General features: G+C 53.4%; 2 protein-coding genes and 1 long non-coding RNA gene across 9 annotated transcripts in view; all 3 read right to left on the bottom strand.

Moving 5' to 3' along the window:
• Positions 1 to 1709: 1709 nt before the first annotated feature.
• LOC114010196 (uncharacterized) lies at positions 1710 to 8006 on the bottom strand. Of its 2 annotated transcripts, XR_008747023.1 has the most exons (3): positions 7889 to 8002; positions 7082 to 7255; positions 1710 to 1838 (listed from the first exon to the last, which is right to left on the bottom strand). It is a non-coding gene; the product is annotated as an uncharacterized LOC114010196 (long non-coding RNA). The 2 variants fall into 2 exon arrangements; XR_008747022.1 differs by lacking the exons at positions 1710 to 1838; positions 7082 to 7255 and adding an exon at positions 7273 to 7743 and having other exon boundaries at positions 7889 to 8006.
• A 6920-nt stretch (positions 8007 to 14926) lies between these two features.
• CHRNA10 (cholinergic receptor nicotinic alpha 10 subunit) lies at positions 14927 to 17790 on the bottom strand. Its single transcript, XM_055802872.1, has 4 exons — positions 17470 to 17790; positions 16828 to 16982; positions 15872 to 16404; positions 14927 to 15717 (listed from the first exon to the last, which is right to left on the bottom strand). The coding sequence occupies exons 1-4, from the start codon at positions 17788 to 17790 to the stop codon at positions 15233 to 15235; spliced, it is 1494 nt and encodes a 497-aa protein (XP_055658847.1). The 3' UTR covers positions 14927 to 15232.
• A 2493-nt stretch (positions 17791 to 20283) lies between these two features.
• NUP98 (nucleoporin 98 and 96 precursor) overlaps positions 20284 to 23628 on the bottom strand; it is a 42667-nt gene continuing 39322 nt past the window's right edge. For all 6 annotated transcript variants that reach the window (XM_027776881.2, XM_013305173.3, XM_027776883.2 and 3 more), the window contains 3 exons: positions 23011 to 23165; positions 22439 to 22550; positions 20284 to 21858 (listed from right to left, as the gene is read on the bottom strand). In XM_027776881.2, coding sequence (XP_027632682.2) covers positions 21641 to 21858; positions 22439 to 22550; positions 23011 to 23165 — 485 coding nt within the window. In that variant the 3' untranslated portion in view covers positions 20284 to 21640. The remainder of the gene's footprint in view (positions 21859 to 22438; positions 22551 to 23010; positions 23166 to 23628) is intronic.

Here is a 23628-nt window from a genome sequence, read left to right as displayed (position 1 = left end):
ATGAGATTGGAGCGGTGGAGAGCGGAGGAGATGAGATTTGCATGGAGGAGATGAGATTGGAGTGGTGGAGAGCAGAGGAGATAAGATTTGAGTGGAGGAGATGAGATTGAAGTGGAGGAGGGTGGAGGAGATGAGTTTGGATGGGAGGAGATGAGATTTGCGTGGAGGAAATGAGTTTGGAGCGGTGGAGAGCAGAGGAGATGAGATTTGAATGGAGGAGATGAGATTGTAGTGGAGGAGAGCGGAGGAGAGCAGATGAGGGCGGTGGAGAGTGGAGGAGAGTGGAGGAGAGCGGAAGAGATGAGATTGGAGTGGAGGAGAGCGGAGGAGATGAGGCGAGTGGAGGAGAGCAGAGGAGAGCAAAGAGAGTGGAGGAGACGGGATTGGAGTGGAGGAGAGCAGAAGAGATGAGACTGGAGCTTAGGAGCGTTGGTGCAGAAGGCTCGGACACAACCTATACAACCAATGTGATCAAGTTAGTGCCACTTTATTCAAGGGATACACAGCAATATATACTGTACAGGTGCTATTAATAGATCCACACCAATTTATACCCCCAGCTAAATATACACAGGCTGTGCATGCTTTGTTATTTAAAAATGATCGGTTAAAACTACTCGTTCACACGCTTCCACTTCCCCTATGATTGGTCCCGGTGTGGTGCCCACATGCTGCTCCCCCCTTGTGCAAGCATCCCGTTTTTCCTCATCTTTCTGTCCTATTCTCTTACCTCTCTGTGAATACACAGTTTCTTTATCTCCCTTGGCCTTGCATAAGTCCTTCATAACACCTGCAGCTTGTTAGGGCTGCAGCCTGTTATTACAACCAGGTTATTCGGTCTGGATTGCTCATAATATGCCCGTTTTCTTCCAGCCACTCCACAATTCCCCCTTTTTGTTTTTGAGCAATCCAGACCCCATTCTTGGACATCCGTTTAATTGACCCATTCATTATGCATTGCAAACATTGAAACAAACAAGGTAGTAACAATATCAAAATCAAGAACACTATTAACACTACCAATGCTCCTTTAACTGCAATCTGCAACCATCCCCTTAGCCTGAGGCTACTGAGCCAGCCAGAAAAAGGATCATGTCCTTCAGTAACATGCTGTTGCAAGCTCAGGCAAAAACCTGTTACCCCAGCTGTATTTGCCCATGTTACTCAAATATTTGTTCTAGGTAAAATGTCAAAAATCCCCTCACTACCTGGTAGAAAACAAATCAACGTAACTATGCTCCGCGTTTGAGGTGTTGCCATCATTTTACCTCCTTTTTCCAACTGCTCCAATGCACCTGCAAGCTTCGAGGAATGTTTAGTCTAATTCTACAAATCCTGTCAACTATCTTATTATTCTGATTAATACACTGCAAAGCTAAGCGTCTTAGAGGCCTGAAACTAATTTCTGCTAAAAACCCTTCACCCAAGGTCCTTAATTAAGCTTAAAACCTCAAGAAAACTACTGTTATTCTCTAAGTATTCACACTTGTCTTTCTATATTAGCAGCAGATTGCCAATATGCTAACAAACCTACAAGGTCAGACAACCCGCTCACTTCAGAACAAAACACAACCCGATCATTACATGAGTGACATTTAAACACACTATCCCGATCACATGCACGTGCGACTCTCCAAGTTTTCTTGTCACACCACGTGCAATGTATTAAAACCCAAGGTTGACAGTTCAGACCACGCTCTCTACAAGCTGTGTCGTTTTTCTTGATCTGTTCTGAGCTGAGCAGCTGTGCTCACATGGGGTCAAGACCAAGTTCAGTCGATGCTGGTGTCATCGAAGTGCCTCAGGATGTAAGGCTACCGTCGATATTGACCCATGCCCTGTAAAACATAAAAAATTAAACCTGATCCTCTACTTCAACCTGATCCTCTACTTCAACCTGATCCTCTATTTCATTATTCTTAAGATCTCCTTTCCAGGGCCGCACCCAGCTACTCGGAATCTATCTAACACTGGTATCTGTAACAACACAAGCATATCCTCGCCCCATCATTTTTAGTTCCGCAGGTCCCTTCCATTCTCCTATAGCGACATCTGTGTATTGAACAAAAACACTATTTCCACACTGGTTTACCCCAGATCTCAAACCCAAACTATGCATTATTACTGGCGGTTCCTTTCTATCACCTGTAAACCGTAAATAGTTCAATACGTATATCGCTTTTGCAAGACGCTCTGCTGGACCCATTACCTCTCCCCCTTTTTGTTTTTGCAAAAGCGCTTTCAGTGTTTGATGCGCTCGTTCCACAATGGCCTGTCCCGGGGGGGAGTGCGGTATGCCTGTGACATGACGTATACCCCAAAGCTGACAAAAATGAGTAAAGTTCCGAGAAGTGTAGGCCAGGCCATTATCAGTTTTTTATTTGTGCAGACACTCCAAGTGCCATAATGGCAGCATGCATATGTTTAATTACATGCCATGCTGTTTCAGCAGCTTGCACCGTTGCCCAGAGTGCTAGGGAAAAAGTATCAATTGAAACATGCACATATTTAAGCCCACCAGATTCTGGGATATGAGTTACATCCATCTGCCAAAGCTGTAGAGGTCAAAGTCCCCAAGGGTTCACCCCCAAATCAAGGCCAAGTCCTGCCTTCTGACAATCAGGGCAGGACTGTACAATTTCTCTAGCATCAGCCACAGGAATGTGAAATTGCCTGGCCAACACTTCTGCTGATTGGTGAAAATATTCATGTAATAATCTAGCTTGTTCAAAGGTTTTAACAACAGGACCTGTCCAGGCTGGAGTGATAAGCTGATCAGCCCGAGTGTTACCTAACGCGAGACCTCCGTATTTCTGATGACTGCGAATATGCACAATAAAATATTCATCCCGACGTTGGTTCAAAAGCATTAACAATTGTAACAACAGAGTATACAATACAGGATTTCACACAGGTTTCACCATACTATGTTCCAAACACTGTACCGTACCCACAACATATAATGAGTCTGATACTACATTAACAGGTTCTTGAAACCAGTGTCGAAATGCCCAAATAACAGCTCGGAGTTCTAAAGTCTCTAAAGAGTCTCCAGTCACCCCAGGGAGTAGTTTATGTTCCCAAGTTTCTCCTACTTTCCAGGTGACTGCAGCTCTCTGAGATTTTCGTCCAGCATCAGTGAAAAACATTTATCCCTTTTACAGGAACCTCCGATCGCAAAGGCAAATGTTCAATGCGCTGATGAGATATCAATGGCAAAAGTTTGTCCGAAGGGTAACTGTTTGTAAGAGTTCCCAAAAAATCAGCAGCTGCTAATTGAAATTCGGTTGAAGCAGACAACAGTCAGTTCAAATACAGTTGAGACACAGGTACATATATAACTGTCGGTTCAAGGTCTGAGATATCTACAATTCGCTGCCTGCCTTTGATCATAAGCTGTGAAAACAATTCTGGGCATGTAACCACTGTCTTTCTGGGCTGGAAAGGGAGAAAAACCCATTCCAAAATTCATAAATGCAGTCTCCCTTCTCCCATCTGGATAATAACCCCTAATGGGTGTTCTCGCTCACCTCCTGAGTTAATTATCATAAACGAAAGAGCTTGGTCATCTAGTCGTCTGTGAGCGTAAGTTGTTACTATCTTATTGGTGATCACCTGCAACGCCTGTTGCTGATCCTCATTCAATTGACGGCGCTCCTGAGCCTGTGCAGATGTTCCCAGGAGCGGCATCAATGGTTTCAGATCATCGTTCGTAATTCCGCAGATATTACGAACCCACTGGATATCTCCCATTAATTTTTGCACATCAGACAATGTTTCTATTGCTGTGTTAATTTTCAGTTTCTGAGGTCGAATCATTCCATTTGTAATGATCCAACCCAGGTACAACCACGGCCCTTTCTTTTGAATTTTCTCTGGGGCTATCTTCAACCCCCTTTTTCCAAGACTATGCGTGAGCTGACATAAAATCGTCTCAGAATCCAGTTGTTTTCCTACAACCAAAATATCATCCATGTAATGATAAATAAGTAAATGAGGATACTGCTTACGAATAGGTTCTAAAGCCCAGACAACAAACAATTGACACATCATAGGTGAGTTTTTCATTCCCTGCAGCAGCACCACCCAGTGATATCTTTTCACTGGCTCTGCTTTATTTATCGATGGCACTGTAAAAGCAAACCTTTCAGTGTCCTGTGGATGTAAAGGAATTGTAAAGAAACAGTCTTTCAAATTGATAATCACCAAATCCCAGTCCTCTGGTAACATAACTGGAGAGGGTAGCCCGGGTTGTAAGGCGCCCATATCACACATAACAGCATTGATTGCTCGTGAGTCATGTAACAGACGCCTTTTCCTAGATTTCTTTGGGATTGTAAAACTGAGGTGTTCCATGGACTAGTTGAAGGCACCATGTGTCCAGCATCTAATTGTTCCTGCACCAAATTATTAACAATCTGCAGCCGGTCTTGCTTTAGCAGCCACTGATCAATCCAAATTGGACCATCAGTTTTCCAGCTGATTTTTAGAATCGGCTGCTCAACAGCGGCCACTCCTAAAAAGGCAAAATAAGGAGCCGAGCTCCCACCTGACTGAGCAGATCTCTTCCAATTAGTGCCACCGGCAGATGTATTGCATAGGGACATGTAGTTACTACCCTACCATCAGAAAACAAATGCAATTACGTCTCTACTGATAAAGGTAGCGTGAGTCCCACCAACCCCTACAATGCTGGTAGCCGCTGGTATTAGAGGCCACTGCCTAGGCCACTTAAAAAAAGGTACAATCGTTACATCAGCTCCGGTGTCTATAATCGTCTGCAATTTGCACACTTGTCCACTTGGGTGTCTCAGTTCCGTTTGTTCCTCTAGTTTTCCCCGACTGAAGTCCATGGCTAGCAAAACATCGGGCTGACCGGTGGATCCAAAACCTTCTACATCCCTTTTCTTTTGTTCTGCATTAGGCACTTTTGCTTCAAAACGAATTAATTGAGCAATTTTTGATCCCTCCTTAATAGTTACAGGGGGAGTTAGTTTGTAAACCATTATTTTAATCCGTCCCTCAAACTCAGCATCAATAAGACCTAGGACTACAAAAATACCTTTCCTAGATACTGAAGAACATCTGATTAATAAGGCGCTTAAACCATGTCCCAAAGGTCCCACAAGATTTGAATCAATCAATTGAACTGTGGTGTCGGTAAAAGTAATAGCTACTGCTGTTGCCAGGTCCACTCCGGCGCTTCTGGAGGTGGCGGCGGAGCAGCGGTCCAAGCACCCTGGACTTGTGTCGTAGCGCGAGGGCGAGACGCGCTCTGTGTCTCGTTTCCCTTTTTCCGACAATCACTGGTGTTATGATTATCTTTCCGACACTGCACACACCATTTCTTTTGCTGTGTGCCTGGAACATGACATTGTGATTTAATATGTCCCATCCTGCCACAATTAAAACGTCTTCTATCTTGCTTCCTGTTATTATTTTTTCCTTGCACAAGTGGCTTCACTGCAGCTCCTACCGTGGCAGCCATAAAGGCAGTTTTTTCCTGATCAATCATTCTTTCTGTCACCTCCAACAGCTGGGCAGCTGATGACCCACACGGCAGGAGGCTTAAAGCTTTCTTAGCATTATCATAAGTAAGCATATCAAGAAACTTTACTTTCATATCCTCATTCAGATCAGGATTACTCATGAGAGCAGCATGCAGTCTGTCTATAAATTTTGGATAAGATTCTGTAGGTCCCTGGTTTATCCCCGTAAATGCTGGCGCTATTTTGTCATCATGGAGGGCAAAAATCATTTTCAGAGCTAGTTCCTGCATTAATCGTAACACCTCGGGTCAGAATCCCACTTGCCACTTCAGGGTTAGCAAAGGGGCCGGCGCCTATCGGCGTTTGGGCATTCACTCCAAACAGTGGATCCCCTTGCTGACGAGGCGTGGCCGCGGCAGTGTCACAGGCTGCTTGCCAGCGTTGAAAAAACTGTATCTGCTGAGAAGCCGTTACCAAAGCTTGTGCAACCATACGCACATCATACCGAGTTAATAAATCTGCCGTGAAAATATGCTGAATTATTGAGTTAGTATATGGAGATTTTAACCCATATTGTGTTACTGCTAATTTCGCTTCTTTAATTACCTTCCAATCTAAGGGTTCCCACTCGTTACCCTGTGGTGTTACTATCACAGGAAATGCCATCGGCCCAAATTGCCCAAATTGCCCCTCTATAATTGCATCCCAAATGACTGCCCGCCATCGATGTGTTGGATTACAATTACCCCCCACGCCTCCCATTGGAACCAGTGGTGGTAACGGTCCTGCCGTTAATGTCTCCTCAGAGCTGCCCTCCCCACCTCCACCCTGTAAAAAAGGATTAGTAGAAAAAGGAGATAGTGGCGGTGCTGTAGGAGCAGGCTGCGCCGATTCTCGCACCCACATCTCAAGTTGCTCCAATTTTTCATGAGATCTTGCAGCTGCACATTCTCCAAACCACAGCGACGTTCTGCAGATGCCGATTGGAGTGACGGAGGCGTGGATGGAGGCAGGGGTGGATAGAAGCTGTCCTCTGTCGAGACGTTATACGTACATTCCAGGGATTGCTCTCTTGAACTTGGACCGGGAGATTCAAGTGGTTGAAGATTCGTTTCCTTTGGCTCTTGGCCCTTTAGCCGCACTACTGCTACACGTGATGTATCCCTGTCCCTTCTTTTGGCTTTTGGGAACAAGGATCCCAAGAATGTCATAGCAGTAGCAGAGTCTTTTGCTCTAGCACCTTCAACTTCTGCTGACAGGGCAGCAAAAACAGATGTGGTAGTTTGTCGTTCTGCTTTCGTCTCTTTCAGAGTCTCTAGGATCAGCCTCCACACTGTGGAGAGCTTCCCACTGTCTTTAGAGCCTGAACTAATGTCCTCCCACAGTGCTGCGCCAATCTTTTCCCAAGTGTCTAGTTCAAAGGCTGCACTCACTGAGGGGATCAGTCCTCACTGCCGAGCCCATGACAGCAACCTCTTCAGGCTTCCCTCATCATAAGATAACCCTCTCTTAGAGAGGATATGTTGGAGGAGCTTCACACTGCTGCTTCCTCTTTGCTCAGCATGGCCCCCATCTCCTCCCTGACCGCTCACCTGATCAGGGCGAGATTCCAACGGTTGTGCTCATGTGTCTTCCCAGGCACAGGGGCAGCGCCTGCTACACTGGCTTCTTATGCCCCCTCTGAGCCACCTCTTTGCTCCTGGAAGCATGAACGAGAGGGTCCCTGTTCAGGCACCACTTGTTGGCACAGAAGGCTCAGACACAACCTATGCAACCAATGTGATCAAGTTAGTGCCACTTTATTAAAAGGCTTACAGCAATTTATACTCTCAGCAAACGATACACACGCTACATAGGCTTTGTTATTTAAAAAGTGATCGGTTAAAACTACCCGTTCACACACTTCCACCTCCCTTATGACTGGTCCCGGTGTGGTGCCCACACGCTGCTCCCCCCTTGTGCAAGCATCCCGTTTTTTCTCATCTTTCTGTCCTATTCTCTTATCTCTCTGTGAATACACAGTTTCTTTATCTCCCTTGGCCTTGCATAAGTCCTTCATAACACCTGCAGCTTGTTAGGGCTGCAGCCTGTTATTACAACCAAGTTATTCGGCCTGGATTGCTCATAATATGCCCGTTTTCTTCCAGCCACTCCACAAGCCGCCATCGCTGTCGCAGAAGAGGAGTCCAAGGTCACTCAGCCAGAGCTGGTCTAGGCGTTAGTTGACTGAATTCTAATCAGTATCTGTAGGTATCTAAAACATTTAAGAAGCACAGATGGATCGGCGGTCAACGCTCTACTATTTCTTATGCTTTACGCGTGGATGGGATGCACAGATTTTCGTATCAGCTTCCTGTGCGCATCTTAAACAGTGCGTGCATGCAAAACCCATTGCTTACCCGCCATTCGGCGCCTGGTGTCAGGTACGGGATCTCTCAGCCTCGAGGCATAACCTTGAGAGGCGTTCCTGCTCAAGGGGGCTGCTGTCCCCCGCACACCCCTGTGGGTCCCCCACGCAGCAGCTGGGGAGCAGCCGGGGAGCAGGGAGGGAATGGTGCTGGGGGAGCAGCAGCACTGGTGCTGCTCGGGGTGGGAGTGGGCGCTGTACCCGGCCTCTTTCCTGGGGTCCTGCATGGCTGTGATGAGGTTTGGGACTTCCACTTCTGCTCAGCAGTGAGTCTGGGGGCCTATCTGCAGGCTGCCTCCTCCAGTGCCTCCAACTGCTGCACTGCCCCTGTGATCCCACCCGGTTTGGCTCTGAACCTCAAAGTGCAGGACCCAGCACTGAGCCGTGTTGGACCTCAAACAATTGGCCTCGCTTGGCCCATCGATCCAGCCTGCCCAGAGCCCTCTGCGGAGCCTTCGTACCTTCAAGCAGATCAACACTCTCCCCCAGCTTGGTGTCATCAGCAAACTGACTGAGGGAGCACTCCATCGCCTCGGCCAAGGTGTTGATCAATATTAAACAGAACCGGCCCCAGCAGGAAGCCCTGGGGAGCAGCCGGTGTGACCGACCGCCAGCGGGATGTGACTCCATTCCCCACCACTCTTTGGGCTCAGCCAGCCAGCCAGCTTTTAACCCAGAGTAGAGGACGCCTGTCCAAGCCATGAGCTTTGGCTCACAGCTTTGGCCCTTCTGATTTCCCGCCTGCATAATTTCACGGCATCTTTGTGGTCCTCCCGAGTGTCCTGCCCTTCTTCCCAAGGTCAGAAACTCTCTGTTTTCCCTGACTTTCAGCCAAAGCTCTCTGTACAGGCAGGCCAGTCCTCTTCCCCGCCAGCTTGTCTTTTGGCCCATGGGGATGGCCTGTTCCTGCGGAGCAGGAGCCCGATGGAGGTGACGAGGAGATGCCCCACGGGGCCACACAGAAGCAGCTCCATGGGCCCGGCCAGCACCATCCCCGTGGGGCCAGGCACAAGCAGCCTGGCAGAGCCCACATCACCGGGCACCCGTGGGCCGGGCACGTGGCCAGGCAGCCCCAGGGCACGGCTGGGCAGGACAGTGCCTGGGGAGAGCTGTGGCACCTGCTGGGCTTTTGAGCCGTAGCGAGTTCGGTGACCGGTGCGCAGCGCCAATTCACACACGAGTCGAGGTATTTCCATCCCTGTGTTCCAGTTCGTGCAAAGCAGGGCACTGGGTGGTAACCCACAAACGCCTAGCTCCCCGGCTGTCAAAACTTTATGCTGTTTATACAGTTTGGCAAACCAAGACATCAGCCTTCACTGGTGACAAGTTACATATTTCTCTCAGTATTTTTGGCTTGTTTTCCTATTTGCTAACCAAGTCTCTCAGTTTTTATGTTAACTAGTCTGCATGCTCAGCCTCTGCTTCTCTTTGGGCCAGGGCGTCTCTTGAGTCGGTGGTCGCCATCTCCCCGGGTCGCAATTACCTTTCCCCTACTTAGCGCTTAGTTTTGCTGAGCTCATTTCTTGTGGTAAGCTTCCAGCCAGCTCATTCATCACGTGATGCTACTTTCTTCTTTCTTTAAGTTCATTCTTTAAACAAACGACTTGCTGGTGCTTTACAAAGCGCTTACCAGGGCATACCAAAATGCCTGTAACTGAACCTAACTGTTCAGGTACCAACCATGTACTTGATTTTATTCAGCGCTCGATATCCGGGATACGTCGTGGGGCTGGGAGCTGCTCTCACCTCCTCACCCAGCTGCTGGGGGTCCTGCAGGGCCGAGGGAAGAAGTCAAAGCATCGGAGGAGCGTGGCGAGAGCCCGGGTGGAGGAGCAGAGCAGCGAGCAACCCCGGCACTGGGCACCCCACAAACGGGTGACACCCCACAGCAGCCCTGATGTGGGGCTTTGAGCTGCTGGCCACTGTAAGGGACGTGGCCCAACTGACTGTGCTGTGAGCCAGGGCCACGCTGCGAGAGAAGGTTCCAGAGGCAGCAACAGGCAGTCACGGGGAGGTGGGGCCTGGTGTCCCTTCCCTTGACTGACGGGTGTCTCCAGCACTCCTGGAGCTGGGGAGAGAGGCGGTTCCGGAAGCCCAGGGACTGGGGCCAGTAAGTAGGAGCAGGTACAAGCCTCTGAAGTGCTCTCTGCACTGAATACCCCCATTGGCAGGTCTGACGCTGGGTGCAGGACTGGTGATCTCCCTCCCTCCCTCTCTCTCTCAGGGTGTTGCCAGGGCTCACAGTGCAGTCACATGGGCCTCACAAAGACTCATCAGAAGATCTGCAGCTGTTAATACTCCTCAATACAAAAAGCAGATTATTTAGTTACAGTAGCGGCCAACCAGAGCCAATTATTTGCATGTTGAGCTCACAGAAATGTATCCAGGGCACCTTGTAGTACAAGAGTAGAAAGCCCAACGAGCCATCCTGTGATAAGGGAGGAAAACAGGACTGCAGTCTCCTTCCAGTGATACGCATGCCATTGCTCCAGCTCCTTCAGCTAATACCACAGAATCACACAATCAGGGGATGGCTTGGGCTGGAAGGGACCTTCAAGACCAGCCAGTCCCACCCCCTGCCCCGGGCAGGGCCCCCTCCCCCCAGCCCAGGCTGCTCCCAGCCCCGTCCAGCCTGGCCTTGAGCCCTGCCAGGGATGGGGCACCCACAGCTGCTCTGGGCAGCCTGGGCCAGCGCCTCGCCGCCCTCACGGGGAAGGGTTTCTTCCTCATGTCCAACCTAAATCTCCCCTCTCTCAGCTTCAAGCCATTCCCCCCTGTCCCACCACTCCCTGCCCTTGCCCAAAGCCCCTCCCCAGCTTTCCTGTCGGCCCCTCCAGGCACTGGGAGCTGCTCTAAGGTCTCCCCGCAGCCTTCTCCTCCCCAGGCTGCACAGCCCCAGCTCTCCCAGCCTGTCCCCACAGCAGAGGGGCTCCAGCCCTCTGACCAGCTCCGTGGCCTCCGACGGGCCCGCTCCAACAGGTCCGTGTCCTTCTGATGTGGGGGGCTCTAGAGCTGGGCGCAGCGCTCCAGGTGGGATCTCAGCAGAGTGGAGTAGAGGGGGACAATCACCTCCCTGGGCCTGCTGGCCGTGTGGCTTTTGATGAAGCCCAAGATTCAGACCGCATCGCTCCAGGTTTCATAACCTGATGTGGGGTGATCAGCCGCACTGATTGAAGAGCTATGGCTTGCACTTTGTCAGATTGAACTTCAGGTTGCTCTTTGGTTCGCAACACCAATAACACCGTTTTGATGCTGCCTCCTGTAGATAACGCACGGGTATTTGTTTAAGATACCTGAAATACTAGAACTCAAGAATCCGATACCAACAGAGGATGTAAAAGAAGAGGAGAAGTTGGGGTGCAGAACCATACCGCATTCTCTGTGGTTATTATAGGAATCCTCACATCTAGACTGATATCACGGTCGCAGTCCCACCACACAATCTGTTGGTGCAAACAATTCAGTTTCCCCTGTGGTTAGTATTCTGGGAGAGATACCATCTGAAACAATTTCAATCCTCACCATGTTTTGTACTGGAGGTGTTGTAATATGATCATAGAGTGTTTGATTATGAATAATCCATCTGTTTAAAAAAACCCTCTGCTTTAGTAAGATGTGAACTTCAACACAGCAAAGTTTTAGTACCAAGTAGCTTTTTGAGTTGTTGTTTTTATTATTACTATTGTTGACTTTTCTTCCTCCTATTTTATTTTATTTTAATTAATAAATTGTTCTTATCTCAGCCCTGAGGTTTTACATTCCTTGCCAATTTTCCTCCCCATTCTTCTCGGGGCACTGGGGAGGGAGCAGTCGACTGCATGGTACTTATTACTAGCTGAGGTAAAACTGCAACAGCTCGTATACAGTGATATAACAAAAGGGTGTTTCTTCCTTCGATAAAGTGGGGCAGGGGTCCCACAGAGCCCCTAGCCCTGTGCCAACACTGCTCACAGGGCTCTCAGCAGGGACCTGAGGCAGAAGCAGGTCCAGGCAGCTGCAGGAGCATGCCCAGCCCCATCTGGCCCTCAGTCCGGCGGGGGTGGGCTCAGCCAAACTGGGGGACAAAGTGCAGGGGCTTCAGGGTAACCCCAGGCATTGGGGGGGAAGCTGCTTGTTGCCAGTCCCCGATCCCTATGAGGCTGGATGGGGGCAGAACCGAGGTGTCTCCTGGCTCCTTTATAGACAGCCTCACCCAGGTGGGTTTTAAACTCTTGTCTCCAGGCCAGAGTTTCATTTCTTTCTCACATTTGCTCCAGCCCCAAGTGACCTGGAAACGGGTGACACCCTGCAGAAGGCCTGGCCTGGGGCTCTGGGCTGCTGGCCACTCACACCATCTCCTCTCTTGGCAGCTTCTCCCCAGGCACATGGAGCAGCAGAGAAGCCCACACCAACCGTGGAGATGGGGTAAGCGCAGGGGACACCCACAGGTCCTGCCCCAGACCCTCAGCCCATGCCCTGCCCCTGCCCACGCTGGGCAGCGCTGCCTGCCGGCCAAGGAGGGTGTGCTGCCCGTGAGTCCCGCCGGAGGGGCCGGGTGCAGCGGGGGTCTCTTCCCTCTCCCCCTCTGCAGGGCAAGCCTGGAAGCGTCAAGCGTGGAGCACTGCTCCCCAGAGACCGTGCCGCACTCCCTGTCCCGGAGCAGCTCCTCTTCACTGAACTCCCCCTGCTCCTTCCCAGAGCCCTGGCCGGCTGCAACAGCAGAGCTGGCTGCAGGGACCTGTGTGGCCCCCCCGAGTCCTGCAAGGCCATCAAGGGGCTCTCAGGAGAGCCAGGGCAGCCGTCAGCCTGGACACTCCCCTGGAGCTGCCAGCAAGGCCTAAGCAAGTGTGGGTTCCTGGGGGCAGTGGGGACAGGACACAGAGCAGGGAGCACCTGTCCCCGCAGGCCACGCTGGCTTCCATGCCTTCCCTGGGCTCCATCCACTCCTTCCTCGAGCCCTGGCCCGGTGCAGCCAGCAGCACTGACTTGCACAGGATCTTCCCTGTCCCCCAGGGATGTTGAGGGTCCAGCGGGTGAGGTGGGGCTGTCCCTTGGCCTGGAGCCCCCACTGGAGCTGCCAGCGCAGCCAGAGGAAGAGTGGGTCCCCAAGGACAGAGGGGACAGGGACAGGGCGCAGAGCCCCATAGCTGTGGAGACAACTTCTGGCAGCCCCCCAGTCATGAACGTGGCCATGAGGGAGCTCTTCCTCAAGACCAACAGCTTTGTCCAAGCCACGCACACGATGAGCAATCAGTTGCAGGCAGCGCTGCAAGCAAAGGTGGCCCAGCGGCGAGGGGGTGCAAGGGCTGGCAGGGCCGCCGGTCATTTGAGCCCCGCCTGGGTGCTCTTCATCCCCCAAGTGAGGAAGGAGGTCCAGGTCCTTCTGGGGCTGCTGGGGACCAGAGTGTGGCCTAAGGGCCTTGGAGTGGAGGTGCCAGGGGTGGGGACAGACATGGACAAGGTTGCGGATGGGGACAAGGACAAACATAAGGAGACAGGACCAGGCAGAGGCAGCCCTGTGCAAGCAGGCAGGAGGAGCCCGATGGAGGTGAACAAGAGGAGCCCCGTGGAGCCAGGCAGAAGCAGCACCAGTGGCCAGGACATCACCTCCGGGGGCAGGAGCACCATGGCAGACCCCAGAACCCAGCACCAGGTGCAGGGCACGTGGCCAGGTGGCCCTAGAGCTGTGCTGGGCAGGATGATGCCTGCGGAAGGGCTACACCTGACTGCGTGGCTTCCTAGAGGACTGGTGGAGACGCCAGTAGAGGCCACGCTGCATCTGCTTCTGCAAGCCCCTGTGGTGGCAGCACTGGTGCCAGAAGAGGAGCACGATCCCCTGCCAGTGAGCAGCTGGGGGAGTGCAGGGCTGGGAACTGCCTGGGAAGCTCCCCCCCCATCTGAAATGTTAAAAAAGAAATGTTTTCTCTCTCCCTGGTGCTGTGGCTCGTCCATCCATCCCACAGCTGGGGCTGCGACACCGTCAGTGCCCAACCCCAGTAGGGACGGGCTGGCACTGGGCACTGCTGGCACCCACAAAATGGGGGGTGGTCGTGTCTGGCACCCCAGTGGTTGCGCTGCCTTCGGAGGACCAGGCTGGGCTGGAGAAAGGGGCTGGCAGGAACCTCACTGAGTGCAGCAAGTGCCGAGTCCTGCCCCTGGGGAGGAACAAGCCCCGGCACCAGCACAGGCTGCGGACGCCCGGCTGGAAAGCAGCTTGGCAGAGAAGGTGCTGGTGGGCACCAAGTTGACCATGGCCAAGGGTGGTCAAGGGTGTCCAGGGCTGCATGAGGAGGAGCACGGGCAGCAGGTCAAGGGAGGGGCTCCTCCACGGAGAGACCTGGGGCTGTTCAGCCTGGAGAAGAGAGAGCTCAGGGGGATCTCACCCATGTACATTAAGACCCGCAGGCAGGTGCTAAGAGGATGGAGCCAGGCTCTTCCCATTTATACCCAGTGCAGGACCCAAGGCCATGGTCACTTGCTGGAACACAGGAGGTTCCCTCTGACCATTTGGAAAGACTTTTCTCTGTGAGGGTCCCAAGCCCTGGCAGATGTTGCCCAGGGAGTTGGTGGAGTGTCCATCCTTTTAGATGCTCAGAACCATCTGGACATGGTCCTGGGCCACCAGCTCAGGGTGGGGTTCGATCAGATGGTGCCCAGAACTTTCTCCAGCCTCAGCAGTCTAGTTCTGTCTCTGCCTCAACACTGAGTCAATGCCTCCCTCCCCAGGCAGAGCTCCTGCCAGGCCCCACACTCCTTCCCACAGGGAACACTACATGTTTATCATTTAAGGCATCGAGGGTCAGATCCCTCCATCCTTCTGAGGTGACATTCTTGCCTCAGCCAGCACCGAGAGGAGATGGGCAGCGACTTCCCCGCACCCTCATTTGAGTGGTGTCACGGCGGTCTCACACCTCTTTGTTGCACATGGCATGCACACCCCCAGCCCATGCCAGCTGGTGCCAGTGCCGGTGTTGCACCCCTCCCCAGGGCAGTGAGGTCCTAGGACCCCCCTAGAACCCAGGCAGGAAAGAGAGGATTCATGCTTCATGGTTTATTTCCAGTTTGTGGGATTTCTGGGGTGCAGGGTGCAATGAGGGCACATGGGTGCATGCCCTGGAACAGCTGTCCACGGGACTGAGGCCCCTCAAGCCTGCAGCTCAGGGTGGCCCTGGCCAGGGTTAGGGTCCCGCTGTTGGGCTTCTCTCCTCCAGTGCTGGTGGAGCTCCCACTGTGAAGCTCCATGGGGGTCCAATGGGTGCTTGGGATAAGCCACCCTCATGGGGCACCCATGGTCACCTCTGTCCTTGGGGGGCATTGTGGGCAGGGGGTGTATGGGGGCAGTTGGTGTGTGAGACCATCAGGCAGCTTTGCACAAGACTAGCACACTCATGAGGAAGACCATGAAGAAGAAGACCCACATGAAGAAGCGGTCCATCACCTTGGCCACCTTCTTCCACTCGCCGGTCAGGTGCTGGGTGGCTCGGTGGCGTCGGAAGCAGCCAGCGATGTAGCTGACGTTCCTCAGCAGGCCATCATGGTGGCACAGGCAGCAGTCCCTGGGGCAGCCCCCTGCCTCGGCATCTGCCTCCCCCTCCCCAGGGCTCTTTCCCAGACCCCCAGCTTCCCCACTGCCTGCCCGCCCACCCAGGACCCGCCGGGAGCTCTTGCAGCTCTCGCCCACCTCATAGACGCAGCAGAGCCGGGCCATGTGGTGGAGGATAAGCCACCTGGCCCAAGGGGGCACAGATCGGGCCCCTGGGCCACAGTGGTGGATGTTCATGATGAAGATGGTCAGCGCAGTGGAGGCCGTGATCATGGTCATGGTGGCAATGTAGTACTTCCCTGTGTGGACAATGGGCGGTGACACTGTGGCAGAAGGGTTAGAGACCCGCAACCCCATCCCTGTGCCACAGCACTCCAGTTTGGGTGCTGTGCATTCACCCCAGCGCAGACACCCTGGTCCCATGGGAGGGTCCTGGGTGCTGCTGAGGCTCACCGATGAGTGGGACACTCTCCGAGGGTGGCATGCTCTCTGCCACCAGCAGCTGAAAGACAGTGAGGGCCAGCAGCACTGTCACCCCCAGCGAGACCTTCTCCCCTGAGTCGGCAGGCAGGTAGAAGCCAAGGGGTGCCAGAAAGGAGACCATGATGCAGGGCAGGAGCAGGTTGAAGATGTAGAAGGAGGCACGGCGGCGGAGGAGCAATGTGTAGGTGACATCGGGGTAGGGCTCGGAGCAGCAGCCATAGGTGATCACGTTCCTTGTGGCTGGCATGCCCAGCACCTCCCACTCCACATTCTCCACAAAGTCTGTCAGGTCCCCGGTGTCTAGACGGTTGCGGAGGTCGATCTGGTTCCCATTGTAGGTCCAGGAGCCAAAGGTGAGGCGGCACCGCTGCCCATCAAAGGGGAAGTAGGAGACATCCACCTTGCAGGAGCTCTTGGTGATGGCGGGTGAGTCCCACATGATGTGCCCATCAGAGCGCAGCACCACATTGGTCTCCATTGAGCCACCAAAGCGGTCATCAGCACTGGGGGAGGGACGTCCATGGGGCCAGGATAGCCCCGAGCCCCATATGGGGTGAGGGTCTGGAGGGCCAGGGCCAAACACCTCCACCCAATACCATGTCCCCTCTCCGTACCACCCTGCCCCGCAAAGAGGTGGCTCAGTGCCCCTGGCCACCCCCATGCTGACACGTCCCAACCAGCAGGCTGCTGCCAGGCACACCTGGCTGTTGCCAGACCCCCCTGCACCTGCTGCCCCCCAGTCACCCATTTGGTATGACCATATCCCTACATCACCCACCCACCTCCCTGCTCCCACCCCACGTGCAGCCACACAGCCCCAAGGCAGGCAATACCCTGTGCAGCCTGCCCCAGCCCCAGCCTGAGCCCCCTCCACTTGGGGGGGGGGGGAGGGGGAAGGGGGGGGGCGGGGGGCGAGCATAACCCACTTGTTGTAAAGGACGATGTCTGGCCGCCAGACATAGCTGCTGGGGATGCGGATGCTGTCGATGCCGTCATAGGTGTCCTTGTCCCAGGTAAGGTGGGCATCCAGCCAGGCCTGGCGGACCCACAGGTAGGAGGTGAGGACCTGGTTCCTCTCGTCCTGCCAAGGAAAGAGGGTGGGCATGGGGAGAGACCCCGGTGTTGCCTGGCCCCCCTATCTTGGACCCCCACCCGATCGCCTCTGTAAGGGTCCCAAGGGATTGAGCTGGCTTTGAGGAGGTTGTGATGGTTTTGGGGGTATGGAGGGATGTGAGCTGGTTTCAAGTGGTCTGACCTCATGGGGGTGTGGGGGTGTGGCTGGGGGGGGTGGGTGTCGGGGGGTGTCTGTCTTCTGTCTGTCTGTCTATGCTGGTGTTGCATGGTCAGCTGTGTTCAGGTGATCTGAGCTGTTGGGTGAAGCTGGGCTGGTTTTGGGGGGTATGGGCTGGTTTCAAGGGATGAACATCGGCTCTGGGTCGAGCAGGACCCGCTGCGGGAGAGCAGAGCTTGGCCAAGCAGTAACCAGGAGCCAAAAAACCAACAGCCTCGGTTGGGCTGGGCTGGGCTGGGCTGGGCTGCCGGGGCTGGTGCCACACCTGGCCACTCACCATGTCGATGATCTGGGAGAGCGTGACCTGGAGGGTGACGTTGAGCGCCCGGTCTGTGTCCTCCACGGGGCGCAGGGCGCTGGAGTAGTTGGCAAAGAGGTCGTGGAGCAGCTTGTAGGCGAACCTGCCCTGCGCCCCCCGGCAGCCTGCAGGCACCCAGACTGCGGCTGGAGGAGCCGTGGCGCAAGCCCCAGGGGTGCAGCAGGACCCCCCCGAGGGATGCCCGGGACCCAGGCACGGGGACCCCCTGGCAACCGAGCGGGGCGGGGGGGAGCATGCCAGGGCCCCTGTCCCTCCTCGCCACCAGCCGGAGCCCTCCATCCTACCGACACTGTCCCCCTCCCAGAGATGCCCGATGTGCAGCGCTGCTGCTGCTTGCAGGGGCTGGCAGACCCTCTTCCCACGCCCAGGGCTGGGGGTCGGGTGTGGGGGTGCCAGCACCCCCCGCCACCCCCTCTGCTGCTTACCCTGGGCCAGGAGGCAGCCAGCAAGGCAGAGGGCTAGCAGCGGAGCTCCAGGCTCCATCCCGCCGCACTCCCGCCCTGCGCAGGTCCCGGGGGACACGGGCCGGGGGGGGGGGGGGGGGGGGCGCGCTGCCTGTAAGTGCTGGGGTGACGTCAGGACTGGGACGGGGGGGGGCACAGCCTCCCTTGGGACCGACAGTCTCAGTGCAGCAAGCTCTGTGGCAGAGGGTAATGGAAAGCGACCCTGAGGGTGCCCAGCTGGGACGTGGCAGGGGGTCTGGGCGGGGGTTTGGGTGCAGCTGAGCCCCTTTGGCACGGGTCTGGGTGCCGGGCAGTGACATGCTGCCTGTCAGCTGCCCCAGCCCCGGGAAGGCTTTGCCCACCGGCACCCTGAACCGTCACTGCCACAAGACCCTCCTGGCTGCACCAGTGGGCAGCCCCTTCTCTGCCTGCGCCAGGCAGCTCAGGGACAGGACCGTGGTGACAAGGACCGTGGTGACAAGGACCGTGCAGCAGTGAGCTGGAGCAGGCATGGACAAGGTCACTCTTTGCCATGTTGTCCGGAGCTTCTGTCTGCCCAGAGCTGGCAGCAGCTTCACTCTTGGTTGGCAGCTTCGTGCACTAGAAACCAGCAGCCTGAGGGACCTCTGGCCCGGGGGGCTGCAGGGAGAGGGCACCACTGCCCCCAGTCCTGGCCCAGAGCAAGCTGGAGAAGGAAAGCCTGGGGCTGACCGGGACACACTGGGGCACTGAAGCCCACTGAGGCCAGGGCACTGGGAAGAGCCAAGGGCAGATGCTGCAGGCCCCTGGGTTGAGGAACTACCATGCACAGCAAGGGACATCCCACTCCCCAGTAAAAGAGCAAGGAAAGGGAAGGGGATGATTATTCCCATCTGGTGAGAACAAAATTCCAGGAGGTTAAGGGACATGACCCAGGAGACGAAGTAGCAAGTGGCAGAGAGGTCCCTGCCCAGGGGTGCCGGAGCAGGTCCCTAGCTCCAGCCATGGGGGGAGGCCACTGCCTCCTGTTCCCCCAGCACCTCCCTGGCACCTTTCCCATGCTGATCCCTGGCAGCAGATGCCAAGCAGTGCACCGATCAGTTTTAAGGCTGGAGGTTTTGTTTCCAGGTGGTGAATTATTCATCCCCAGGCCGAAGTCCTGGGCACTCTGTTCCTCCGCCCAGGGCAGCAGCTGGGTTTGCAGAGATGCAATTATGCTAATGGAACGACGCAAAGCCAGAGTGACCTGGCTCTCCGCACAGCACAGCCCAGTGTCAAGTTTACATGTGGTGATGCTGGCACAGCAGGACAGTCACCTTGCATGGGCAAGAAGATATAAATCACCACTGCTTTTACAGCTTTTCATGCCAGAGAGCTGGCACTGGGGAGTGGGTCCCGCCCAGCCCCCCATTCGGAAGAGAAGAGACTGCCAGGCACCCAGCAACACCCAGCCCTGGGAAGCAGAGGTCTGGATTGTGCCCAATCAAGGATATTTATTCAGGGTTTATTTCACGCTTTTACCAGCACACGCCAGTTTTTAGCCTGAACAAACCTTGTGTTGCATGGGAAAAGCACTTCCCTCCCTTTGCCATGATGATGTAATCTGGTCCATCCCTCACCTCTTTCCAGAAAATCCCCTTCCAAGAAAGGCTGTTCCCCCACCCGTCTCCTTCAGGATCCCCTCTACTTCACATCTCCACAGTTCCCAGGACATGCTCTGTCACCGCGCCAGGTGAGGCTCACCACCCCGTAGCTCCATTCTTTCACACTTGGCCTACCCTCCTCGAGACAGGGGTGACTTTTTCTTCCACAGCTCTGAATGAACCTTCTCCATCACCACAACCTTCTAACACTATCAAAGCAATCTTGCAGCTCCTTCAGCCCTCATGGGGCCACCCTGCCTGGTCCCAGGTATGCAGGATGCCCACTCTAAGTGCTCCCCAGCCACACCCCTCTGCACCAAGCCAAGTCTTCCTTACTCTGACCCTTCCCACTGCTCCCAGACATCTGTGGCTGCTGGAGGCCAGTCTTACCCACAAAGATAAAGACGAAGACAACATCCAGTACCTTCTCAACGTCCCTTGTGCTGCATCCCTGTTCTCCTTCCACACGGAGCCACCTTTTCCCGTATCCATCGGTGCCAATACACCTGTAAACACCTTCCCTGCTGCTCCTCACATCCAACAGATTCAGTTCCAGGGGAATTCAGCTTTCCCAACACCATCCCTGCACCCGTCACACAAGCTGTGCCACCACCTGAGCCAGCCCAAGCCACCCAGGTATGACAAGCCAAGGGTCACATGCCTATGAAACTGAAGTCTTGCTTAAAAAGCAAAGGAAACCATGGGAATACTATAAACATTTTATTTATTGTTCTCAAAAAGACAGGAAAATAATCTAGATCATTTATTTATATTTTTTTTAATAAAAACCTTTACATAATCCTCATGCATCAAGACCTTCAGTGAGCCAATACAAAGCAGCACCAGGTGGGCTGGAAGCCACTGTGAGCCACGGCTGGCCGGCCATGGCAGGAGGTGCCACTGCAGTAACCCTGAAATCAGAGCAGACTAATAGACAGCTTTTCTTTTTTTCTTCTTCCAAAAATAGTCGGTTTCCAAACACAGTAAGTCAAGACTGTACATACCAGAGCACAATGCCACGGTCAGCTATGTGCTTGCAGGATGTTCTTAGACTAGACGGGGGCTCCGTAACACGTGTTGCTCTGTGTAACACGGCAAACAGATGAGCGCGTGTGCCAGGTGGCACATGCTGGTCGAGGGGCTGCCTGTCTGAGTGCACACACCCCTAATACCTACACCAGCCGCCATCCGACAGCGCAGAGGCAGGCTGAAGTGCCAGGGCAGCCAGGCTGCTCTGCTCCTCGGGCAGGTGACCTTTCTGGCAGTTTGTGCTTTCTGTGCAGAATTTGCCCCCTCCCATCAGCAGCACGGAATGCAGCAACTATGAGGACAAGCTCCTGTGTTTTACTGTGCACGGGACCCAGGAGATGTCCACCCTCTGAGGCCTGCATGGTGCAGAGCTCACCATAAGGCACACACAGAGGTGCCACCTCCTTTCCTCTTGAGTCAGGAGAGCAGCCTGCTTTACTTTTGGAGGTGGAGGATGGAGAAATTAAACACCACGTTGGCAGGTTTCCAACCGAGCAAGAGAATGCAGGAAGGAACTTCCAAACTTCAGTCCCTTCTCCCACCCCCAATCACAGAGCAAACTTTTAACACAAAGCCCTAGTTAAAGCTTATCCGCCATGAGTTCAGATGCCAAAGGTTCATCATTGGTTTACCAAGCGCAGTCCCACCGAAGTGGAAATCTGCCCCATGGAAAACTGTCCCAGAATTTGCTTCACCATCCTCTGTACTGCAACAAAAGGAGTGAAAAGGATCAGCCAGGAGACAAAGCCCACACTGTGCCCCACTCCACAGGGACAATCTCACCTGCAGACAGGTTTGGCAAAAGGTGTTTTATTGACTCTAGGAAAACGTTGTGTGGTTGAGGGCAACAGCCAGCAAGGTCAAACCAGTCTCAATGCTCCCCCAGGTTACAAAAATCCCTGTGTTAGCCCACAAACTAAAGCTGTTTTACACCTCTGGAAAAATCTGCGTGGCTAGAGAGGTGGTTCGCCCTCAGAACAAGGATAAACAGTTACCAAACAATAAAAACTGTCAAAGGATGGAAAGGATTCTTCCTCAATGAGTCACTACTGTCAGCTCCCTCAGGTAAGACTGGGTGAGGCTGCGCAGCTCCTCCAAGGCATAGTCCTCCGGCATAGGCAGCCGTCCAATGTGGGGAGCGAGCAGGCGAAGAGGGACACGCTGTGGGTCAGGCATGGAGTCAGTGACGGGCTCTGGGGCATGCTGCAGGCTGAGGACCACCCGCAACAGGTTAGCGATGCGCTTGGCCATATCTGGAAAGAGCAAGAGGAACATTTCTGCAAGGTCCGCACCATACTGCAGAGTAGGAGCTAGCATGTGAGCTAAGAGCTCAGCCTGCAGAGGTGTGCGCTTGAACAGCAATTCAACATCAAGTTTTGAAGCAAAGACATCTGGCTGGGCTGGTGGAGCCGTGCCAGTGTGACCTGGCCTTTTCTCAGCTCCAGCAGTGAATCTCCTCTCTCCACACAGACTTTCTCCACCACTGTAACCAAAATTTGACCTTATTCCTTAGATTGGACTGCCTTCTGCAAGTATGCTCATGGCTGTATGTGGAGCTGTAAAATTAAGTACGGACAATATGCTTTACTGAAAAGGCCAGACATTGGATGCCACATCAACTAGGCAACAAAGCCTGCCTGAAATTATGATCAACAGCCACATGTACAGTAACTCCTGGAGCAACTCAGGACTCACCTCACTGACCACAGCCTTCCTTCTCCACACACACAAAGGGACAGATATTCTGGCAGCCCAGGTGACAACCAGAACTAGCTGGTCTAGGATGTAAAACCAGCTTTCCCAGCAGGCTGCTAGATATTGATGTCACTGTACCTGACTGAGCCAGGCGGTCCTTCGCACTGTGGCACTGTATCTGCTCTATCCTGTTGCACAGCGATGTCACTTTGGTATGTAACCGCTCCAGTTCGTAGGTGGAACAATCCAGCTAAAAGCAAGTGAGAGTCAGCCAAAGCCTTCCAGCAGAACTGCTCACAGACCACTTAAGAGCACTCTAAGCCAAAACTCATCCAACAGAAGGCAATCTACACTAAAACCTGTTTGAAGTTAACACCTGAAATGAGAAGTCTGGAACTGAATTAGGGGGGACAGACATGCAGACTCCCCACTAGCCAGCTAACTGCTGGTTTTATTCCTTCTCTTCCACTTATCTCACCGCCATACTACATAAAGCATATCTACAGGAAAGAGCCCACATCTTATTTTGACAGTATCTACCAAATCTCTCTATCTTCAGGGGTGTACCGTATTCTGTTTGTTAGTGTCTGCAAAAGGGAAACATTAACATTAGCACTGATCAGTGAATAAAAGGTTATTCTAAAAGCAAGACTCTGTATGTCCTTCCAAACTGTAGGGAAAAAAAATACAATTTTTTTTTAGTTTGTTACCTGTTGAATCCTATCAAGCGTCTCAATAACACGGATGTAATCTAGGTAGACCAGCCCTGCCACCTCCCAGTCCTGGATGAGTACACTACGCTCTGGAGGGGCGAGACCTTCCAAGAATCCTTTTAAGTACTTGTAGTTTTCATTAATAATAGCATCTAAAGAGAACAAGCGTGTCAGTAACAGAACAAAAAAGTTTCTTACAAGTCAGGCACATTGATTGTTAGAGAAAAAGCAACTGACAGACTGCACTCTCAGTCAGTTTTGTAACTCTTTGACAAGCGTTTCTGGCAATACTTGTATTTATGACCTACAAAAGGCAAGACTACAGCCATTCCATTTCCTAGAGCAGGGACACCCACAGAATCAGGGCTCCAGGAACGCTACCACTGCCTTTGTTCCAAGGCACCCCTGGCACAGCAAGGTGGATGTGCAGAAGGTGAAGCACTGCCCTTATCACGTGCTTGCAGTGAAGAATCATCATGCCAGGTACCACATTTTGAAACAGCCACTCTCTGCAAACCCTGTTGCTAGAAACACAGCCCTACCCCTTTGAATTACTGAATGCCCAATGACTTCTGTTCCTACTGCGTTTGTGTGCTGTTCAAAAGCCAGAATGCA

This window comes from Falco peregrinus, chromosome 4 (genome assembly GCF_023634155.1).
Source record: "Falco peregrinus isolate bFalPer1 chromosome 4, bFalPer1.pri, whole genome shotgun sequence".
Lineage (NCBI taxonomy): Eukaryota > Metazoa > Chordata > Aves > Falconiformes > Falconidae > Falco > Falco peregrinus.
Note: the sequence above shows the minus strand (reverse complement) of the source record. Positions and strands in the feature narration are given on the sequence as shown.

Coding starts and splice junctions, on each gene's coding strand:
- CHRNA10 (XM_055802872.1), bottom strand. CDS start 17,790: ATGGAGGGCTCCGGCTGGTGGCGAGGAGGGACAGGGGCCCTGGCATGC. Junction 16,405..16,827: donor GACATCGTCCTTTACAACAA/GTGGGTTATGCT, acceptor TCCCTCCCCCAG/TGCTGATGACCGCTTTGGTG. Junction 15,718..15,871: donor GGAGAGTGTCCCACTCATCG/GTGAGCCTCAGC, acceptor TTGTCCACACAG/GGAAGTACTACATTGCCACC.